Source organism: Nothobranchius furzeri, chromosome 10, assembly GCF_043380555.1.
Source record: "Nothobranchius furzeri strain GRZ-AD chromosome 10, NfurGRZ-RIMD1, whole genome shotgun sequence".
NCBI classification, from domain to species: Eukaryota; Metazoa; Chordata; class Actinopteri; order Cyprinodontiformes; family Nothobranchiidae; genus Nothobranchius; species Nothobranchius furzeri.
Genome location: NC_091750.1, coordinates 68,336,011 through 68,359,100, shown reverse-complemented (window position 1 = coordinate 68,359,100; position 23,090 = coordinate 68,336,011). Strand labels below are relative to the sequence as shown.

The following is a 23,090-nucleotide window of genomic DNA, read 5'->3' as shown; positions in this document are numbered from 1 at the left end:
AGGCTGCAGCTTGTAGGAGTCGTCGTTTACTCGGAGGGGAAATTGGCCTGCCAGGAAAACAAAACAAGGCTGAATAGTGTCAAATTGTCTTTATGTTAAAATGTTTTGCTTGCATATTTTCTATGATGATGCAGCGTGTTCAACCCGACCTCAAAACACCGCGTCAAAAACGCAGAAGTCCTTCACAAAGTGTACCGCTTTAAAAATAATCTGACTTCTCTGATTAGATGGGATCTCATGGATGTCCTGCTTCCAGGCGTGAAAACCAACACGTTCTCACACCCAAAGCGTCGACAAATTACGAAGAGTGACCCAACGTCTGTCGCCAGAGCGTCGCTTTCCGACACCCATGGTAAAACAAAAATGTTTGCCAACTGTGACCTTTAACCTCTTGCTATTAGAGATAAGTGACCTTTCTCAGTGGCCTAGTGGTAGAGTGTCCGCCCTGAGACTGGGAGATCAGGGGTTCAACTCCTGGTCGGGTCATACCAAAGACTTTGAAAAAATGGGACCCAGTGCCTCCCTGCTTGACACTCAGCATTAAGGGGTTGGAATGGAGGGTTAAACCACCAAATAGTTCCCGAGCGCGGCTATGTCTGCAGCTCACCGCTCCCCCAGGGGATGGGTCAAATGCGGAGAACAAATTTCGCACACACACCTGTGTGTGTGACAACTAATGGGTCTTTAACTTTAACCCACATCCTAACCTTAACCCACTTGCGCATGCAAAACTTTGTTTCTTGTTGTATTGTTCATGTCAAACAGGCTTAACGGGAAATTTAGAACGAGAAACTGGGTTAAGGTTAGGATGGGGGTGAGGGGAAAGGTTAAATCACTAGAGGTCAGAGGTTAAATGTCAGTGAAATGTCCATTTTACCGCAGGCGTCAGAAGGCAACGCTCTGGCACAGTGCGTCGCCTCCCGACTCGCTGGACTTCCCAGCGTCATTTTTCGGCACTTTGGGTGTGAGAATGTGTTGCAAAAACAGAATAATCTCCCCCTAGTGGCCGGGTGCAGTATGTGATTAGGCCCCGCCCATCTTTTTAAATGAAGGGGATATTTTTGATGCTAAAGATTAAAAACACACCTTCGACTTTTTTCTCTGTTTATTTATTCGCATCATTCTTACTTTGCTGCTTCAGACGTTCATTTTTCTAGCAGGTTTAAAAAGTTGTAATTAGTTATTTGACGTTTTAAAAACCCATCATAAATGAGTTAGAACAGTTTTACTTTTGTACAGCAGAGGTCGCATCATTTCATCTTCTTTTGTTGCTACTTAATGATCTTCTGTTTCTCACAAAAACCATAAATATTCTTTATTGCGGTTGTTGTTCTGCCTCGCTGTGGTCTGGGGTTGTTTATGTTTTATAGAGGACCAACAAGACTGTCCTTATAAAAAATAATACATCCGTCATCCTAGGATACAAAACTGCTCATTTAACTTTAGTGTCTCAAAAATATGTATTTGTTGGTTCTTTGTTGGTTTTCGTCTCAGTGTAACTGAATTTTCATTTTTCTGAAGCTCTTTAACCACATCTTTATGCTGGAGGAGGACCAAGTTCATGCAATGTGCAGCATTTCTCAGTGTGTGAGACTTTGCTTTGGTCAAATCCAGTGTTGGCAACCCCGACGCTTCCCTTTAGACGCTACTGTGGCTTTTAATCAGACCATGATTATATTTGCTTACAATCATTGCTGCTTAGATTTTCATTTTACAGGTTTGAAAATGTAATTTTTCTTGAATGTTTCAGTTATTTATTTTCCCAGTTGTGTTAATTTGATCGTAAGAAACAAAGAAATCTGCACAAATCTTAATCCCGTATTAACATAAGCCCAGCAGACGAGGTGTCAGAAGTGGTGCAAGGGCCCTGGACTTGTGAAGAGTCTCAGCTGGCCGGTGTCAATCTGCCGCTCGGCTCATCATTGATCTTCTGTTTGGTTCAACCATCGGTGAAATATCACCGCTGCGTCGGCTGACGCCACGCTCAGTTTCACACTGCGACAGGCGTGTTTAAGACCATGTAAAGCGTGACAGCTCCACTTTACCTTCCCCGCCTGCAGCTCTAATGTTGAATTCACCTGAGTTCTCTGCCCTGAACAGCTTCAGCTGACCTCCACCTGACTGCAGAGCGTTATGCAGATGAGACCTTGCTGCTTATCAACCGGTCATGTCCTGAATCAGAGAGTTTCCTACGATGTTACATCATTTATATTTGTTCATTCATTAACCCCACTGTTGTCAGGACTTTATACGGTATCATAAATGTGAAATTTGACTTAATTTTGTGTTCTGTTCCTCCTGAGTTTGAGGTTTGTTGGTTAGAGATCAGTTAGTCATCAGAATAACCAGTGTAGAACAACTTTCAGCTCATACTAAATGGTATTTTAGATCAATATCAGGAAAATTAAAAGAATAGAATAAAATTACAGCCTTTTTTGTTTAGGTTTGCTGTGGCAGCCATATTGAATTGTGACGTCATCAAAAGTAACTTAGAACTCTTTAAATATCTGTTTAAAACCTCTATTTGAGTTCAGACTAAGGAAGACATCTTTCTTCAGTTAAAGCTTTATTGAACTAAATTACACCATATTGAACACAATATCATCATCCTGGAATCGTCATTGTCTCATTTGTTTAAATAGAAAATATATCAAATCTTTTTTGTGTGTGTGTGTGTGTTAAAAATATTCTGATATGATGTTTTCTTGATTTGGTGCACATTTAATTCAGATGTTTTTATTCCAGTTAATTTGGTGATTTGGTAGCCTAGCAAGTCATCGTACGAATGTATAGTCTGGCCACGGCACATAGGGAGAGCTCAGTCATGGGGCAGGATCTACGTTTGTCTGTAAGTCTGTCTCCATATGCTATCGGACACTGAACTACATGTCAGTCAGCAAGGCAGTCTGCTGTACACTGTTGAAGAAGACACAGAAACATCATTTTTCTAAATAAAGGACTTGAGTACCTCTATCTGCTAGACTCAAAGAAAAGCACAAGTCTAAACAGTCCAAAGTTGATGACAAAGCTGTTTCGAACAAGCCCCTGCCATCATAGTTGTTCCTCTCCATCACATTATCTGGCCCACCAACCTGATAGAGCGCTGTGATTGGCCCACCAAACATATAGAGCGCTGTGATTGGCCCACCAAACATATAGAGCACTATGATTGGCCCACCAAACTGACAAGAGAGCTGTGATTGGCCCACCAAAGTGATAGAGCACTGTGATTGGCCCACCAAACAAATAGAGTGCTGTGATTGGCCAACCAAACATATAGAGTGCTGTGATTGGCCCACCAAACATATAGAGCACTATGATTGGCCCACCAAACTGACAAGAGAGCAGTGATTGGCCCACCAAAGTGATAGAGCACTGTGATTGGCCCACCAAAGTGATAGAGCACTGTGATTGGCCCACCAAAGTTATAGAGCGCTGTGATTGGCCAACCAAACATATAGAGCACTGTGATTGACCCACCAAACAAATAGAGTGCTGTGATTGGCCAACCAAACATATAGAGCACTGTCATTGACCCACTAAACCGATAAAAGAGCTGTGATTGGCCAACCAAACATATAGAGCACTGTGATTGGCCCACCAAACATATAGAGCACTGTGGTTGGCCCACCAAACATATAGAGCGCTGGGATTGGCCCACCAAACATATAGAGCACTGTGGTTGGCCCACCAAACATATAGAGTGCTGTGATTGGCCCACCAAACATTTAGAGCACTGTGATTGGCCCACCAAACATATAGAGTGCTGTGACTGGCCCACCAAACTGAGAAGAGTTGCGATTGGCCCACCAAACATATAGAGCGCTGTGATTGGCCCACCAAACATTTAGAGCGCTGTGATTGGCCCACCAAACATATAGAGTGCTGTGACTGGCCCACCAAACTGATAAGAGTTGCGATTGGCCCACCAAACATATAGAGCACTGTGATTGGCCCACCAAACATTTAGAGCGCTGTGATTGGCCCATCAAACATATAGAGCGCTGTGATTGGCCCATCAAACATATAGAGCACTGTGATTGGCCCACAAAACATATAGAGCGCTGTGATTGGCCCATCAAACCGATAAGAGAGCTGTGATTGGTCCCCAAACGGATGGAGCTATGATTGGCAAAGCACCATACTGCTGCAGCCAATGGTAGGCCTGCTGAGGCTCTAATGGAGCGTGGCTAGACCGACATGCAGGGCAAAGTCATTTAGCTTCTGCCGCTGTCGGTATAGATTTCTAGGCTGTCATTTAGCATACAGTTGAACAGAATTAATCTCTGCATGGCTAGATGTTGAATTGAAATCATAATTTAGCTTTTTGATTGTTGTTTATCCTGTTTCTAATGCTGATCTGTCTCCACCATCAGCACCACTCACGCTGACTGAAGGCAGCTCATTCCAGAACAATCTGGTTGAGGATTTTAGTTTTTTGGTCCACAGCCGCTGTGGTAAAAGAAAATGAGGCAATCTGGACAAAAATGAAAACCAAATTGCTGCACTCTATCAGCTCTTGCTTCCTGGAAAACATCACAAACAAATTGATAACAGTAGGGGGGAGAGTCTCTCTTGTGGGTTTTCATTTTTAATGTCTCAAATGCTCATTTGAAGCTTAATTTCCACCTGAAAGCAGCTGCTTCTGTTCCCAGCTATCATTTTAAAAATCAGAAGACATCCTCTGTTCCAACAGAGTCAGTAATAAACTTGACCAAAGTTTTTGTCCTTTTTTGTTTTTCTGAATAATTTCTTTAAAACTTTGTACACTTGAAACAAATAAACCTTTTTAAGGCGCCCCTGGGTGCTGCTGCTCTGCATTTCAGCAGAAACTAACGCCTCAACCTCTTTTATGCCAAATATTAATAGACTTAAAGCTGACAGCTCAAAGTTATTTAAATCCTAAAACTTGCCCAACTTTTTAAAGCTTCAAACAATGTGAGTAGTAATTTCTGCTTAGCTAAACTTTTAGTTTTTCACACAAAGAGGAGCAGGGTTGTGTAAATGAGCTCCTTTTCTGTGGGAGGTGACAAACTTTAATACTTTATTATAAGACTCATATTAAAGTGCTCCAAGGTGTGGAGTTGTGATAATTATTTGATCAAAGCCAGAACAGCATCAACTTGTTTAAGTAAAGGAAATGTTATTTTAAGCCTTAAAATCTCTAACTGATGCCGCCTCGGGTTAAAGCGCACACAAAGCAAATGTAGCGAAGTTGCTAATGATGTAATTTCTATTTTTACTCAGAAACAGATCGATCAGGTTCAAATTGATATTAAATCAAATGTCCTAGACTAGATTAGTGGATGATCCAAACTGAGCTGTTCGTTTTACAGGTGGATCAGTCACCTGCAGTGGCGGTTTTACCATTAGGCATAGGTTGGCGGCCGCCTGCGGCCCCCTTATGTTGAGGGCCCCCCTAGCCCTGACTGCTGGCACCCCTCTGTTAATGCCACAATGGACTATTCCTTTAAGACACCAATGTACAAACAGGAAGGGATTGGTAGTCATTCCAGTCCAATGCAGTTGGTGGCGGTAATGCAGCAAGTTGTTGTTTGCCAAGTGCCATGAGACCACAAATAAGAAGAAGAAGAGAAAGCATAAAAAGAAGAAGAGAGGCGGGAGCGTTCGTAACAAACTCAAAGTGATAGTCAAAACATGAAGCATGAAATGGAGTTGTCCTAGTGGCTCCAATAAGAGAAAGAAGCAGCTTGTTTTAAAAAGCTTTTATCTTCACTTCTAAAAATGACGTCGTTTTTCTATGTAAACATCAAAAGGAAGCAGAAAGGAAAGACAACGGAAAATGTTTAAAGGGAGGAAAATATAGACCAAAATGGAAAATAGAACAGGAAAAAAAAGGCAAAAGCACAGGAGCACTGACAGGAAGCAGAAGAAAGCACTCAAAGGGAGGGAAAGACAGGAAAAAAGAAGAGGACTAATAAAAAGTGAAAATAACTCACGTCAGAAAAGGGAAGAGTTTCTCAAATCCACTTAAAGATCAGATTGTCGAAAATTTAGTGTAAGGGGGCCTCATGTCTGTGTTCGCCTTGGGCCCCCAAATTGCTAAATCTGCCACTGATCACCTGCCTACAGACACATTAGTAGGAAGTCCACTTATCCATTAGGGGGAGCTGTGGGTTAATTCACTTTTAATTCAACAAATGGTTTTAGTTCTGATTTTAGTTTTTTTTATAGCAAGGGTCCTTTGGTGTGTGTGTTTTTTTAACTGGGGAAATTATTAAAATTATTGTAAACAAAAGGAAATTTTTTGTTGAAGTACAGTTTTGGCTACCACCACCTAAGTGACTACAATGGAACTCCAAGTACGTCCTTAAATCCTTCACAATAAGAGTCTCAAATATACACACATACCTCAAAACTAGAGCTTTTAAAAATGTTTGATTATGTAATTGTTCTTTGAGTGATTATTGGTCCATGTTTACATTAGTTTTTTTAAAGGTGTGGTTAACTCCAAACCATTTTAATAATTATTTCTGATTCTAATGGGTCACTCTGAGTTTTTCATGCAGGCTGAACATAAAAATAGTCTCCTACACCTGTCTCCTGCATTAGCTTCTGATAGAAAATAGAATTAGAAAATCCTGACAGATCTACGTCACACTGTCACTTAACATTCATGGACTCGCCCATCTAGGCTCACGACGGGGAAGCTGTTGTTGGTTTAGCGTCCAGGAAACAGCAGAGAACGTCTCAGCTAGTCGATGGTAACTGTTAGCATTAGCAACTCCACCACACAGCAGAAGTCCTCCTGGCTTGTGTTATTTGTGGAGATAAAACATTCATGCTCCAAGTCAGTGGTAGAGTTGCATTGCTGTTATCCAATCAGTCTAGGGCAAGATGTCCAAATATCAGGAAATAAGACTCAAAACCTGACGCTCGCACACATGCGTTGGGGGGGGGGGGGGTCAATCGCTGCCTCAGTGCTGCTCTCGGTCAGCCAGACCTCCTTTAGGTGCATGCTTGCAAGTGTGGGTGAAGTTAGTCTCCTCGCCCTTTAAGAGATTGTTTTAATTTGCCTAATATTGTCTGAAGTGTTTTTATTTTTGAATTAATAAACATTTGTCTCCAGTAAAAAGTAATGAACAACACGTGAGTGGGAACTGCTCGAATGATATTTTAGTCCCAGAATGTGAGCTGCTGACATTTTTAAACCAAAATGCCTTTATTTTTGCGAATTTGCTGTAAAAAGCCAGCGATTGCCCCTGTTCTATTTAAATGTTCAAAAGGTTGTGTTCAGTTAGAAGAAAATGTTGGAAGCAGCATCGATGTTTCTATTTATTGTATTCTGTGGATCATTGTGGGAGAAGTTGAGCTCTGATTTAGACACGTGGGAGTTTGAAGCACCAAACTTTATCTGCAGCACCTAATTAGTCATGGCGAGGGCTCATTTGTTTCTGCATTTGAGATAAATCCGATGAAGGCCAAAGAATAAATGACTCAACATGTTTCTACGAAAATCATAGCCTTGCATGAGATCAGTTTCTGTGATTAAATCCCTCTGTTTCACAATCAATGCACAATGTGGTATCTCTTCAAAATGTGTTTTGACATTTAGACGTAGTTGCCAATATGGATTTTTCTTTAGAGTGTTAGAGTTTCTTTTGTAGTCGCTTTAATTGGAAAATATCTGCCACGGCTGAATGGAATGTGAAACAGCAGAAAATCAATGGCAAGCAAACATTTTTCTTCTGCGAAGTCATTGTCCTCCTGACCTGAGCTGGATCTGGCGTTTGTTTGTTTGTTAGTTTGGAGCGCGAGCCTCACCCCTCTGTCTTTATTAATAAACAGACTCTGGAGCTTCAGCTGTATTAACCTCCCTTTTCAGCTGGGTCTGTTCCTAGAAATAAGATTTAAAATCAAGTTACATTTGCTGCCTTAAAAGGAGCTCCCGCGTAGCGCGATCCATCATCCAGCTACGTTTTTCTTTGAGGGTTGCTTTATTCGCCCATTTGCTATCATGCCTTTGGGGTTTAGTCGCCACACAAACCTGTTTGAGTCCATGTGCACATGCTTGTGCCCAGCGCACCATTACTCTGCTTTCTGGCACATTAATCCATCACAAACCAATGATATGCATAAGGAGGCGAAGCGGGAACTGCCGAGCTTTGTACCCGCAAAAGTCGTGTTTTTATTTTATTTATGCTGTTTCTATTTTAGCTTGTAGGAATTTGTCAGGATAAAAAGTTCCAGTGATGCATTAGTAAACTCACGATGTGTTGTGGTATTAATGCAGTAGATCTCAGGGTATTTATCTGTGCTGCAGAGGAGCTCGGCGCTCAGACACGAGCCTGCAGGTAAAAATGACATAAACACAACTGTTTACTTTGTTCCTAACTTTCCAATTACACTGATTGTTTTTGTTTGTGCAGAAATACCAGGTTTATAAAATAACATCATCTAAAGTCGTTTTAATTTCATTCACTTTTTTCATTTAAACCCAGTCTTCCACTAGATTTGCTTATTACTTATTTCTGTTTTAAGATTCCAGTCATCGTTGCAATATCCTTTAATACTCTTTGTTTTGCTAAGTTTATGTAAACCAGAATACATAAAACATTCACTTTTTATAATAGTTCTGCATAAGCGTGGTTGAAAGGCGATGTCTGACTTTCAGTGGTTAAATTTAGGGATGCACCGATCAGGTTTTTTGCTGCTGATCACCGATACCGATATCAAAGAATGCTGATCACAGATACCGATCACGTGGATCGGCCAGAAATTTTCTACAACATTATAATGAGTGCTACAAACTACATAATCTGGGAATAAAGGAAATGTAACCTAATCTAAAATGGTCCGTATTAGGGTTGTCACGGTGTGAAAATTTAACCTCACGGTTATTGTGACCAAAATTACCACGGTTTTCGGTACTATCACAGTATCTTTTTTAAACGTGCTACATTTTCACACAATTAAATAAACCCTGTATGTCAGGAAACATTGTCCTCAGTTTGTGTCTAAATTTAGCCTAAAATGTGTTATTTTGTAATTATGTTGTTTACTTTTTTACATTTTTTCCCTTTAGTCTTTAAAATACCAATATTTGCCCATAACTTCTTATTTTTTGTCTGTTTGATGTCATCATTTAAAAATATTAGATCAGATGATACTCAGTACTCAAGTAGCCTTCTAATCAGATACTTTTTTACCCTTACTTGAGTAATAAACCCTATATCAGGAAAATATTGTCCTCGGTTTGTGTCCTTCCAGTGAGCTTTGCAGATGTGGGAAAATGTCATCAGGCAGTAATCATTGTTAAATTCATAATTATTCTCGGAGAGAGACCAACTCTTATCTGCCCCTGGGAGCCCCGTAATGCATAGCGTCATTTCAACATGGCGGTGTCCGCGACACGGTTTATATGCAGGTAGTGGCGCTGCGGCTGCTTTATATAGCCACTCGTTGCATTCTCCCTCAACCCAAATCCTCGGATCACGCATTTTAGCTAAACGCTAACGTTAGCTTGCCTTGCGTTGACTGTAGAGTTGTGGGTGATGGTCACGCAGATGTGTCATGAGATTTGAAGCGTTGCTACCTTTCACAGTCACTTTTTCTGCACGTGCTGCAAACAGGATAGCCGTCTTCTATCAGCTGTCCCTCTGCATTCTTCAAATATCCACAAAATGCCCATACTTCCTACTTTGTCTTCTTTGAGGGATAATAAATGTCCTGAGCGCTGCCGTCTCCTCCTTTGGCCATTATTTCAGCTTTAGCTTCAAGAAAGTTTTGGTTGTAAACAACAAAGTGCGCATGTGCCGCCGGGAACTTCAGCAGATGATACGGTGGCTGGTAAGGGTCACCGCGCCTACACCGCAGCCACGGTAATCCACCGAGATAATATAGTTTTTTAAAAACAAGACGGTTATTATTTTTGTCAACTTTTTTTACCGGGGTTTACCGCTACACCGGTTACCATGACAACCCTACCTGATCGGTCTGCTTTGATCTAATTTGAAAACTCCGAACATAACCGATAGGGGCGCTATAGGCCGATTGGGATCAAATGCCGATCCATCGGTGCATCCCTAGTTAAATTCATAGAATTTTTATTTATTTGTTAGTTTCAAGTTATTCTTGTGACCATTGTGGTTCTTTCTTCTTTCTGTGGGGGTGACGGTGGCACAGGAGTTACGTGCATTTGCCTCCAGCTGCTGGTGGTGGTCGGAGGGACCGGTGGCGCCAGTGCTCACCAGCCTCGCCACCGTCAGTGCGCCACAGGGTATTGGCTACTTCGCAGCTCGTCCCCACCAGGATGTGAATGGGTGAACGACTGATTGTGCTGTAAAGTGCCTTGGGGGGTTCCAGGAAGGTGTTATATCAAATGCAGGCCATTTACCATTTCCTTCAGAAGTGTACCAACAATTTCGTCCACTCGTGTGTGTGTGTGTGTGTGTGTGTGTGTGTGTGTGTGTGTGTGTGTGTGTGTGTGCACATTAAGTTTAAAAGCATGAATGAAATCAATAATAGGTTTTTATTAAATTCCTTTGATTTGATGTATTGCAATAATTGAAGCAGATCTCATGATTCAGCTTTGTCACATTAGTTAGTGCACATGCAGTCACACACGTGCATTTATTATGTTCATAATCATGTATGCGATTATACTGAGACATTTTTGTAATAAACCTTCTGTGTGTTCTTTTTTGATGCATAAATAATGTCACCACCATCATCATCGCAACACATTTTCCAAACTCTTAAGCCTCTTTGATTCTTTTTCGTGTAACAAAAGCAGCTTAAGGAGGGCTGCAGCAATAATGAACGTGGAAAGACATCTAGCAAAAGCCAACTCGGGTAGTTTGACATTTAGTGCAGCTGTCAGCGCAGAAGCTGTGTGCAGAACATATTGCTGAAGAAATGCAAAGGTTAACAGCAGTTTACTGTAGAAGCTAAAAGGAAGGGGTGGAGGTAATGGTGGGAGAAGAGTTAAGAGTTGGTGTTCTGCTCAGACGAAGCAGGGAGGCGGGTTGAGGGGTGAGCTACAAGCCCAGAACTTTAGCACCACTCTGGGTGGCTGAGTAATCTCGTGGCAAGTGGGTGAGAAAGTTGACTTTTAAGCACGGCTGCACTGATGAGTCGGCAGGAGACGAGCATGTAGGCTGATGCAATCAGGAGGCAGGGAAGAGAGCCTCGTTTGCCAAAATACAGATGCGTTTGCAAAAAAAACACTCAAATGTGTTCCTCTTGTTGCTTCTTCTTTTCCACGTGTGGTTCTCTGACATGTTCACGTGGGCTTTTTTGTTCGAAGGTTTCATTTTGTGTCCGATCCTGACATAAGAAAGGGAGATCTCCCTCAAAGACAAAAGAAAGGTAGAGCGCGGCTAACATCCTCCAGGATCGCCGCCATGTCTGTTATTTATTATCTTATTTGTATCAGATAAAAATGTTCCAGTCAGAACATCAGCCAGGCGAGTCCCCTGCCGCCGGAGGTTACTTCGTGTTTAAATCATCGCTTGTTTCGAGGAATCTGTTGACGCTGATTAGAGAAGCTTGTTGACACCAAACGATCCACGCCTGCAGCTTTTACACGCCTTTTGACTCCGGCCGCAGTTGTAAAAATGCTTGAGATGAATCGATTTCCCCCGTACGACTCTGAGAGCAAGGCCGGCTGCTCGGCCGAGTGGCTCTTCACGTGATTCCCGTCCCCAGTGACCTCTGCCGGTAACGAACATGTTGATATTGTGTGAGTGGTGAAAGAAGCCCATCAGGGGCCTGGGATTAGCCCGAGTGGTTGTTGGGATCTCACGCGATGACACTCAGCTGAGCAGAAGTGTTTTCAGCTGTCACTTTGAGACGTGCATGCGCAGCCTCAGATTGTTCTGGCAGCAGGTTGACTGACTCCATCTCAAGTGGAACTTTTTTCCCTCCTCTTTGATCGACTGAGAGGCATTGACGAGTGGGCGCGCAGCACAAAGCGCTTTAATCTAAAATCCTGCTGTCATGGGCTTTATGAGTTTTTTAAAAGACAATAAAACTGTTGTCTATTCTTGACTTTAAGCGATGTCTCTCCAACTTGCAGAGGTGCAATAAAAACTAGTCTTTTTCTCTGCAGGTTGAGTCTCCGCTGGCCGTGGACGCAGTGCTGGGGGAGGCGTCCTTCTCGGTCACAGATGACAAGGTTTCCATCACTGAGCTGCGTGTTCACACCGTTTCGGGCCTGACCCTGTCACTGCAGCCCAGCCCGGGCAACAGCCACACCATGGTCGCCAAGGCAACCGGGGTCCAGACGCTCACGGCTCTCAAACAGGTACGGCGTGATTTATCAGCAAGGAACCTCACTAAATATCTGGGTAGTTTGTATCATAGGAGGTAAAAATGAACCAAAGGTAGCATGAGAAGTAACCTTTAAATTCCCACACTCAGAAAAAAGCAATGAATCTTATATATTTACAATGAAAGGTCATTTTGTTTTACATTTTATTGAAAGATCCCCATATTGATTTAGTTTAGTATCTATTTTTTCAGCTTTAAGAAGAACTAGGGCTCAAACAGTGTTCCATCAAATGGATGCTGGTCAAAGGGTTAAATGCCTTTAATGTCAGAGTTTTACACCAAAATCTTCTCATGTGTGGAAATGACGAGTTAAATCTTGGTCAGGGAAAAAATAAAAAAATAAATTTAAAAAAGGGGGAAAAAATCAACCAAAAAAAGGGTGAAAAATAAAGAAAAAAGAAAAAAATAAAAGGACAAAAAGGGGGGGAATAAAAAATAAAAAAATAATCTTGGTCAGATCACACACACTCTGTTTACACACAGAAGCCCTTTTTACAAGACACACTGCTGGCAAATCAGCGTAATATTATCGCAACGGTGTGTCGCGGCGATGCGTGAATTTTGTGGCATTCATTCCGCCTCGCTTGGTAGTAATATTGCCGTAATTGTCTGTCTAATTAACGGCAATTGCACCTTGGTGCAACAGTGGGAGGTGTCATGATCACGTGGGGAGCTACTGCCGAGCGTCGGCTGGTAACTATATTGAAATTGAAAGTAAAAAGGGACCGTGAATTTTGCTTTTGTAAACAGAATCAGCTGAGATGATAATCTGGAGCGAGGCAGTGCTCCTGGAGCTTTTCTCCATTAGAACTGAAGCTCAGATCACCAGAGAGTAAACAGAGACTGTGGGGGCCAGACACCTTTAATGAGCATGGCTTCAATCGCAATAAAAAGGAAGTTATGTCCAAGTTAAACGGAAGTCCGCTGCGGCGCAGAGACCACCCCCATACCCCCTTTATGCTGCCATCGCCTAACCTTTTATGTAAAGGACACGATTGCGCCACATTACCGCCACAGTCTGAGCACTTATAATCAACCTGAGACTCCCTGATGCCGCCATGGTATTGCGGCAAATTGACAGCATTGTTTTGTAAGAACGACGAGAGTTTGTGTTGTTAGCTACTGCCTTAACAACTTGTAGCTCTATATTTGTAGAAAGGACAGACTTTTGTTATTCTGTGCTTTCCAAGGTCAGTAGCCTGTGGTGGCCATCTTGAATTCGGTTAACCTCAGCTTTCCTCTAGAGGCATAACCCCTTCTTTACGCTGGACTCGTAATCGTTGCAAAATGAACTTTTCTGCAATTAGCCGCCCAAGCATCAGGCTGCATTGCTTCTGTTTCAAATCCAGAACACGTCAAATTCCACAGTTCAGATCGAGCCAGACAGGAAGTCAAACATGAAAGCGGTGTAAAAGATCTGGAAACTTTCAAAATAAAAATCACAAGCAGCTTTCCAGTTGCCTAATTAGTAAAAACGTATGTGATTTCCTGTGAAGCCTCTGTAGCTGAGGTAAACAGAAAGTACAATAAACCACAACCCTTTTTGGATACGTGCTGCTGGTCATCTTGCTTGTTATTGTGTGAACTTCCAAAATCATATGTGGCGCTGCAATTCTCCGGTGATTTCATGACCTCTGGGGAGCAGCTGCATGGAACGCTTTCGCTCCCATTTCGTGTCTGAACACTTCTGGTTGGAAGGGAGCTTGCGGGTAAAACACGCTGCTTATGCATCCAGTGGAAAGGATTGGTAAGCATCGTGTAACATCTGCAAAGCATATAGTACTCATCAATTAGTCACTGTTATAATCGATGGGTTTGTTTCCACCAGCCGTGAAGCGGTGCATTTTGGACACGTCCCAGAAGCACAGTATTGCCTTGCTTCACGAAATTTGCTTTAGGTTTCTTTTGTTACGTGCTGCGCTTGCTGAACATGTCGTGGTCAACAGTTAAGATCTAGCCAGACCAAAAGTATAACACAAAAAACAGTGTACAATATCTGGCAACTTTTACAATAAAATATGCAGATTTCCAGTTGCTTAACCAGTAAAAAAGTGCATCTTTACCTGATGCTGCTATAGTCGATGTAAACAGAACGGACAATAAACTTGATAAAATTCTTTATAATTTTATATGGAAAAACAAGCCTGACAAGGTAAAAAGATCTGTTCTCTCAAATCCAGTGGCTGAAGGGGGCCTTAATGTACTAACCTTTACCTCATTTAACCAAAGTATAAAAATCAATTGGATTAAAAGATTCATTAAAAGCCCTAATAGCATGTGGAATATTGTCCCAAATAATCTATTTAATGCTGTTGGTGGACTTAACTTTCTGTTGATATGTCCTTTCTCAGTAGGAAAACTCCCAGTTAAATTAAGTAATTTTCATTAACAAGCTTTATTATGTTGGAATCTTATCTTTAAACACAATTTCTCACCTCACAATTGTATTATTTGGAACAATGCATATATCGTAAACAAAAATAAAACACTCTTTCTACACAATTGGTCATTAAATAATGTAAGTAAGTAAGTAAGAGTTTATTTATATAGCGCCTTTCGCAGATATAAATCACAAAGCGCTGTACAACATGATAAAGATCAGGGCAAATACCTCTAACCAATAAAAACATCTGAAAAACAATAGCAGTGAAAATAGTAGAAAATAAAATCATGAGTATAAACAAAGTGAAGGTGTGAACCCAAACAAAGCCATCTTTTTGAAACATTTAGGGAGGGAACGCCTGGATGAAAAGGTGAGTTTTTAAATGTTTTTGAAGACCTCTACAGTTTTGGAGAGACGGAAATTTGAAGGCAGACTGTTCCAAAGTCTGGGGGCAATAGTCTGAAAGGCCCTGTCCCCTTTGGTTTTCAGTCTGGTTCGAGGAACAGCCAGGAGGTTTTCAGATGTGGATCTAAGGTTCCGAGAGGTGGTGTGTGGGGATAAAAGCTCAGATAGGTAGCTTGGAGCCTGGTTGTTAAGAGCTCTGTAGGTCAGGACTAAAACTTTAAACTGTATTCTATATTCTACCGGGAGCCAGTGGAGGGACTGTAAAACTGGGGTGATGTGAGCTTGTCTGCTGGATTTGGTTAAGAGTTTGGCTGCTGCATTTTGGATGGCTTGAAGGCGTGAGAGGGAGGTTTTGCTGAGACCAGTAAAAAGAGCGTTACAGTAGTCTAAGCGTGATGACACAAAGGCATGGATGATTTTTTTCCAGATCTGCAGTAGAAACCAGTTTACGGACTTTTGAAATGTTTCTCAGTTGAAAGAAACAAGAGCGGGAGCTGGTTTTGACGTGTGAGTCTAAACTTAAAGCTGGATCAAAAATAACTCCTAGGTTTCTAATGTTGGCCATGGCTGATGGGCAAAAAGAGGCAATTTCTTGCTCGATTTTTGGCTGAAGTTCCGGGGGTGCAGCGATCAGGGTCTCTGTCTTGTTAGCATTGAGGACAAGAAAGTTGCTGGACAGCCAGTTACTGATCTGGGTCAGGCAGAGTACAAGTGTGGCCAGCCTGTCCAACTGGTGTGGCATAAAGGACATATAGAGCTGAATATCATCAGCGTAGATGTGGTAGGAGATGTCTGGGAAAGACTGAATGATGCCAGCTAGAGGAAGAATATAGAATGCGAATAGTAGAGGCCCTAGAACTGAACCTTGTGGGACCCCGCATGTTAGAGAGGCAGTATCTGAAGAGAAGGTTTCGGACTTCACTGTGAATGTTCTGTTGGTGAGATAAGAAGAGAGCCAGTCTAGAGCAGAACCTGAAATCCCAGCCAGGGCCTTTAACCTGTTTAGTAGAACGTTGTGGTCTACAGTGTCAAAAGCTGCACTGAGGTCTAGCAGGACCATGACAGAGCATTTCCCTGCATCAGCAGCCATCAGGAGGTCATTATGCACCCTTACTAGAGCTGTCTCGGTTGAGTGCTGCTTCAGAAAGCCAGATTGGAAGGGGTCAGAGATCTGTAAACACTGTGAATAACCTACTAAATACTAAGGGCAAAATATTAACCCACAAAGACTTCTTAGAAAAATATATTAATACTTCACAAGAAGAGTATAACATGGTAATTAAATCCATCCCTTTTGGTATTTTCTATTTAGCACAGACCATACAATCAAACATTATCTTATTTGCAGCAGTTAGACCTCCAACTATTTCTGGGATTCCAATCACAGATAAGAAATGTAATAATTCTGTTATTAGAAAAGCAATTGATCCTGTCTCAACCCCGATATGTAAACACCGATGGACTTTGATGAACACAAAACTCTGGAACAGGATCTTTTTGCTACCTCACCAATGTGTCATTGTGAATAAGATAAAAGAAGTTTTATTCAAAATTAGTCATAGATATTACCCGTCAAAAGCAAACATCTGTATTTTTTTTTTCAAATGTTTCTAACATCTGTACTTTTTGTGGTTGTAAGGGAGAAACTATTGAACATGTTTTTGTTGATTGCTTTCATGTAACTTTGTTTTGGCTCCATTTACAAAGATACATTTCCAGAAAGTTACAAAAAATGTTTATTTAAGCAAATATGAAATACTTCTTATTGTTACTAACCCTCATTTTTCATCCAATGAAAAATACATAATTAACTTAGTCATTATTTTAGCAAAATATTATTTACATAAAATGATGTTTCAGAAAAGTATCCCCTCCTTCTATAATTTCAGAATTACAGACCGTATGAAATATTGGAACAGCATTGAAAAATTAAAAAAGAACAACAACAAACTAACAAAGACCATAAACTTATTTCATCATTTCAACTTAGACACAGCAGACCCCTAAGTGTTATGTTTCTAAGTTATTCTCCTCTTCTCAGTGTCTGGTTCAATGACGTCAGTTTGGGGAGATTTGTCGTCCTATACATGTTTTCAAAGAAAACCTAAAATAGCTTTTGCCACAGTTTGAAAAAATGTGCTTTCTTGGCATCAAAATGTGTCTTTAAGATTCACAGACATAATTTGTGAAATCCCTGGCACATGAGAAACAGGATTAGAAAATAGCTTTTATAGCCTCATTGACGTGCATTTATAATTTTTTTCTTTTTTTTTTCTGGGACCTATAAGCCAACTGGAAAGGGAGGAAATGGCTCTCAGTGACATCAGGCATGTCCAAAGTGCAATCCGGGGACCACTTTTTAACATTGATCAGATTTTTACCAATATGCATATTTTAGGCCCATTTTGACCTCTATAAATGAAGAAAATTCCCATGAAGTAATGTTTACATGTTTTAAATTTTAAAGATCTTAACCTTGTGTCCTGAGAGGGCTTTCAACTCGACATTTTCAGCCCTTGTCTCAAAGTTTGGGTACCTCTGAATTAACTAATTACATGTAGCAGTTTAAACTTTTCTTATTTTATACAAATAAGATTTGAAAATAAATAATTATTTTATCTGAAACGAAGTTAGTTGTGAATCCCTTCAGCAGATCATATCAAACATTTCTCCCTTCAAATATTTTATTCCATGAGTTTATTTTATTTGAGAAGTAAGAAGACAAAAAAAAGGACCCTTTCTCTTTCCAACGGTGTGGTAAACAAACATATAGAGCAGGATTTCTGTGCCGGTGTGATTGGCACATCTGAACGTGTGCATGTGTTCACTTCACTGCTTTTCCCGCTATGCCCTTTCACCGGACCAATTGCTAAAAATGCAACGACAACCATATCAGGCATTAGTGAAGGAGAAGTGGGCATTAAATCCCAATTTTTCTTGCTTTCCGCTTCTTGGCCACCTTGAAATTTAATTATTGTAATGTATTGTCCTAAGTGCTCTCCAAGGCCGGGCCATAAAAGGCAGCCAATTCTTCCGGCGGCAAATCTCTCTGAGGACTGCTGGAGCTATTTCAAGCCATTTGATTCAGTTTCACAGCAAAACTTTCTAAATGTCCTCTATTACTCAACAAATGAATGAAACACATGAACTATGATGGGTGGAGTTCTGAAATACAGAGCTCTTTGCATTTTTCTCTTTTATTTCCCTGATTAAGTTCGATTATTTTCCACCTCGGAGCCTTTGGTCTTCGAAGGTTCGTTGTGAGCCATCGCCTGTGTCTGTGATCCACTCACCCACATAAATGAGCAGCTTTGTAAGACAGTTTTTGAGTCAGGGAAGTTTATTTACATCTCAAGATGGTGCTAATATTTACAGTGCTTATGCATATTTTATGAGCCAAGCAGTTCAGTTTACATATGATGCTGTAAAGAATAAATAAAGAATAAATAACGGAATGCAGCAAAGTCAAAGTGTGGAGATTTAATCACATTGTCTACTTTATCACATTCGTTCACAAAAGCTCATCTGACAGATTCAGTGGATTATTTATAACAAGACCTGCTTATTATTGCCATGATGTGATGGCAGGGATTGCTTTGGTACGGTGTGGGCACACTTTACTACCCCCAACCGACGGTTTTTCCTCTCCTGTTTTAAAGTGGGTCTGCATCTCTTCTAACTTTAGAAACAAACTCTCCTACTCCGTCATTTGTCCAAATGCTGGGTAACTGATGTTTAAGCAGGCTGTGAACAAAAGAGACTGTCAAATGCTGCCTGATTACACGGACGCTGATGGGGTTCAGTATGTGGCAGATGAGTGTTGTCAGGTAACCACCAGGTAGAATCTGAGGCATTTCATCCAGCGTCTCCATGGGGAGAATACAGATGGTGAGGAGTGACAGGACATAATAGAAAATACCAAATGAGACCATCATGCTCTGCAAATTCAAAGAGACAGGTTCATCATTCAAGGCACACGCTGCTGCTGCTGTGTGTTTTATCCGTCTGCGCAGCAGAAACAAGCCGTGTCATAGCTTTAAGGACAGAGCGGCCATTCGCCCGCCGCTCCTCCTTACGCTGTGCTTGAAAGCTCGTACACACATCAGAGGCAGGAATTGAGTCGTGGCTTGTACTGAACATATTACGAATGCTTCGCAAATGCTCGGGAGATTCAGGGATTGGAGGAAATCCAGAACTTCAAAGACCAGCTTGTTGGAACACATTCAAATCATGAGCAATGCTATGAAAGAAAACAATTCAGAACAGTGAAAGTTCTTTTGAACAGTTCAAAGAGAAATATCTTGCTTTTTTGTTTACAGAATTTTCTAAAGACAAAAGGCTTAATAATTTTTAACCTTTGGCACACTATTTCTTGGGAGGGGTGTGTGTCCATGTTTCATTCTCATGGAAGTCCGATTTAATTAGCCGATATTAGTATTCAAACGTAAAATAGGAAGTAATAGATAATGTTTTTTACTCTTTTAATGACAACCTTTGCATACCATTCTTAAATCAAACACTTCAGCCATTTCTCTCACTTAAAATCATCATCATTTTATCACTTAAAATGCCAAAATCTGACAGATCCTAGGTTAGGTTTTTAAGATATTTTTGTGGAGATTTTTTGGCACAACTGACCAAACTTAAATTGTAGTTCCCATATTTTCCACTGATAATATTTAAATTATAACTGTGCATGTAGGAGATGCCTGATGGTAGTTACCTAAAACAATTTAATGTGACTTTTTTTAAGAAGGGAAGGTGAAACTCGAAAAATCATAATCTGGTGCAAACATTCATTTATATCAGTAATTCACCTTAAAAGGTGAAACTAACATACGAGATAGCCTCTCAGTTTACCTGTCGATCTACATTCCTACCCTCACCTTTGGTCACAAGCTTTGAGTTGTGACCAGATGAATGAGATCGCAGATACAAGCGAACAAAATTAGTTTTCTCAATAGGGTGACTGGACTCTTCTTTAGAGATAGGGTGAAAAGCTTGTCATCTGAGAGGGGCCCGGAGTAGACTCGCTGTTTTTACACATTGAGAGGAGCCATTTGAGGTAGATCAGACACCTGGTTAAGATGCCTCCTGGACGCCTCCCTGGTGAGGTTTTCTGGGCACATTCAACCAGGAGGAGACCTGAAGAAAGACCCAGGACACAATGGAGGGACTTATGTTTCTCAGTTGGTCAGGTAATGCTTTGGGATTCCCCTGAAGAGCAGGCCCAAGTAGCTGGGGAGAGGCAAGTCTCAATGTGTCACACATTAATCATCTAATGAATCCAAAACGCCTACAAACGATTTCTGAGCCTTTAGGCGGTTTCTCAGTCTATGATTATTGACATGAATGGACTTTTGCACCATATTCTAACTTTTCCAGTATCACCTATACATCAGTATATCAGATATGGGTATAAAAGCAGATATGGAACATCCCTGGTTCTTATAAGATACAAGTTTATCTCTTGATGCAAAGTGCTTTTAATACAACAATTTTTCTAACTGATAAAGTAAAGCCAGTATCTCACTGGGTTGCAACTGTTTCCGACAAATTACAAATGACATTTGCAAGGAAGTCTGCAAAATTTCGTGACACATTGTTGTTGTAGGACCTCTGGTGTCACTGGAACTTTGAACGTTTGGTGCGTGCATTTAACCTGGAAAACAAAAAGAGAGTGAATTGGAAACACAATAAGACCCTTTGTCACCAGCAAGCAATAACCATGGTGCAATTTCTTAAGGACAAAAAAGTCTTAATTTTTTGAGATTCTAACCAAAAGCGTACTGTCTCATGTTTGTTAATTAGTAGTCACCCACATTTGCTTCCCCAGTCAGATTCCAACTTAACTCAGATTTCAAAGGTGATGCATTGATAGAAATTTTAATCTAAATGGGTCTGCAACATAGTCAAATAATTATGTTTTTACTCAAACCAGGTATTATTAATGTATCTCAAGGATTTTAGCTGCTTTGCGTCAAACTTGAGGTGATAAAGCAAACAAAAGGCAGTCTGGGTAATTTTCTCATTTTCCTAAGTGACAAAATAAAAGAGCTGTTATTTATACATGGAGAGTATTTTCTAATAACCTTCTTAAAGTCCCTCAGCTGCCTCTGATGAACTTAAGGAGAGACGCTTCGAAAGTTTGGGTTGTTGAGGACAAAGATTTGATCCTGGTACCGAAAAATAATGAACATCTAATTTGTTTCTTGTTTTTGTCTAACAGGAGGCCAGTTTGTCCGTCTGGATGCTTTTCAGCGACAACACAGCCGCCCCTCTGATTTACTTTGATCCCAAAGACTACAACCTCAATGCCTCCACGCTGGATGACAAAGTCGTGTCGGTATCCCAGGAGCCTCAGCAGCGCTGGCCCACGATGGTGGCAGAAGGCGAGGGATCTGGAGAAATGGTGCGTGTAGAGATGACCATCTGCGAGGCCTGCCAAAAGACCAAACGCAAAAGTGTCATTGCATCTGCTGCAGTCTATGTCAAAGTTCGATTTGGCCCAGAGGAAGACTCCGAGGAAGAGGCTACCACAGAGGGCGAGATCGAGCTGGTGCCTGTCACCAGGCGGACGATCATTGATCCAGACATCAATGGAAAAAAATATGACACATCTAATGAGCAGCCCGCCAGCGGTCCCATTGATTATACCAACTTCCCCACAATTAGCAACCAAGAACAACCGACTGAGAGTGATGAAGAGGATGGAGATGATTTTGTACATTCGCCCCGCAACATGACAGACCTTGAGATTGGCATGTATGCTCTGCTGGGAGTCTTCTGCCTGGCTATATTAGTTTTTCTCATCAACTGCATTGTCTTTGTGCTTAAATACCGCCATAAGCGCATCCCTCCCGAGGGACAGGCCAACATGGACCATTCACACCACTGGGTGTTCCTCGGAAACGGCCAGCCACTGAGGGCCCAGTGTGATTTGTCTCCACAGCAGGTGGAAAGTCCCAGCAACCCCTTGGAGGGTGTACAGACTTGCTGCCATGGGGACCACCATAGTAGCGGCAGTTCCCAGACTAGCGTTCACAGCCAGGTACATGGACGAGGTGATGGCAGCTCAGGTGGCTCGACGAAAGACAACAGCGAGGATGCCAGTTCACCAACCTCCAAACGCAAGAGAGTCAAGTTTACTACTTTCACCACCCTTCCTACGGAGGAGCTGCCCTACAACTCCATCCCCATAGCAGATGAAGAGGACATTCAGTGGGTTTGCCAGGATATGGGCTTTAAAGACCCAGAGGAACTGCACGATTACATGCGCAGAATAAAAGAAATAGCCTGAGATGTAAGGTGCACCGTCATGCGCAATTCTCAGATTTCTAAAATAAAAAAGGACAGCTTCTTTCTATTTTTCTCTTTTCCACATAAGTGAAAGATACTTTTTCACAGACTAAAAGGCCAACTGTTGTTTTGGTTAGGGTTTCTTTCATGTAGTTTGCACAGTGCTGTATAATCATACACCCTCACATGGAAGAGAATGCAAAGCAAGCCAAAGACTTGACCAGAGGATCCCAGTCACTGGAGACGTCTGTAAGTCTTGGCTATAGCGAGCATGTTTCACAGGGAAGCTGAGCCATGGACACTTTGAAGAGCTGCTTCAGCTCCCTATCTTTCAGGATACAACTCTCGTGTAAGCCTGACATGGACAGGAGTCTAGACGATGTTGAATTTTCAGTGGTGTTTCAGATACTCGGCCAGACTCTACAGTTCTAATCCAAACAAAGAGGCCTTTGATGAACAAATTACTGTCAAAGACTCTAATGAAAGCTGTTTTGATTTGGTGGGGGGGGGGGGGGGGGGGGGGGGCTTTTCTGCCAAAGTAGAAGAGCTTTCTTTTAATGGCAAAACCTTCTTTGTTGTTGTTGTCTGTGCAGCACATTCATGATTTGTACTCATTATTTACATTTTCAACATTTCGTAGGTAGTTTAAAACAGTGGCCTACCACAAGTCATGCTGTTCCCGACAAATCTGATGCCTTATAAACAAACA

At 41.4% G+C, this 23,090-nt stretch overlaps 1 protein-coding gene across 2 annotated transcripts in view; it reads left to right on the top strand.

Moving 5' to 3' along the window:
- tmem132e (transmembrane protein 132E) overlaps nucleotides 1-22,585 on the top strand; it is a 637,247-nt gene extending 614,662 nt beyond the window's left edge. For both annotated transcript variants that reach the window (XM_054731106.2, XM_015961920.3), the window contains exons 8-9: nucleotides 12,074-12,268; nucleotides 21,312-22,585. In XM_054731106.2, the coding sequence (XP_054587081.2) occupies nucleotides 12,074-12,268; nucleotides 21,312-22,382 (1,266 nt within the window). In that variant the 3' untranslated portion in view covers nucleotides 22,383-22,585. The remainder of the gene's footprint in view (nucleotides 1-12,073; nucleotides 12,269-21,311) is intronic.
- Nucleotides 22,586-23,090: the final 505 nt, after the last annotated feature.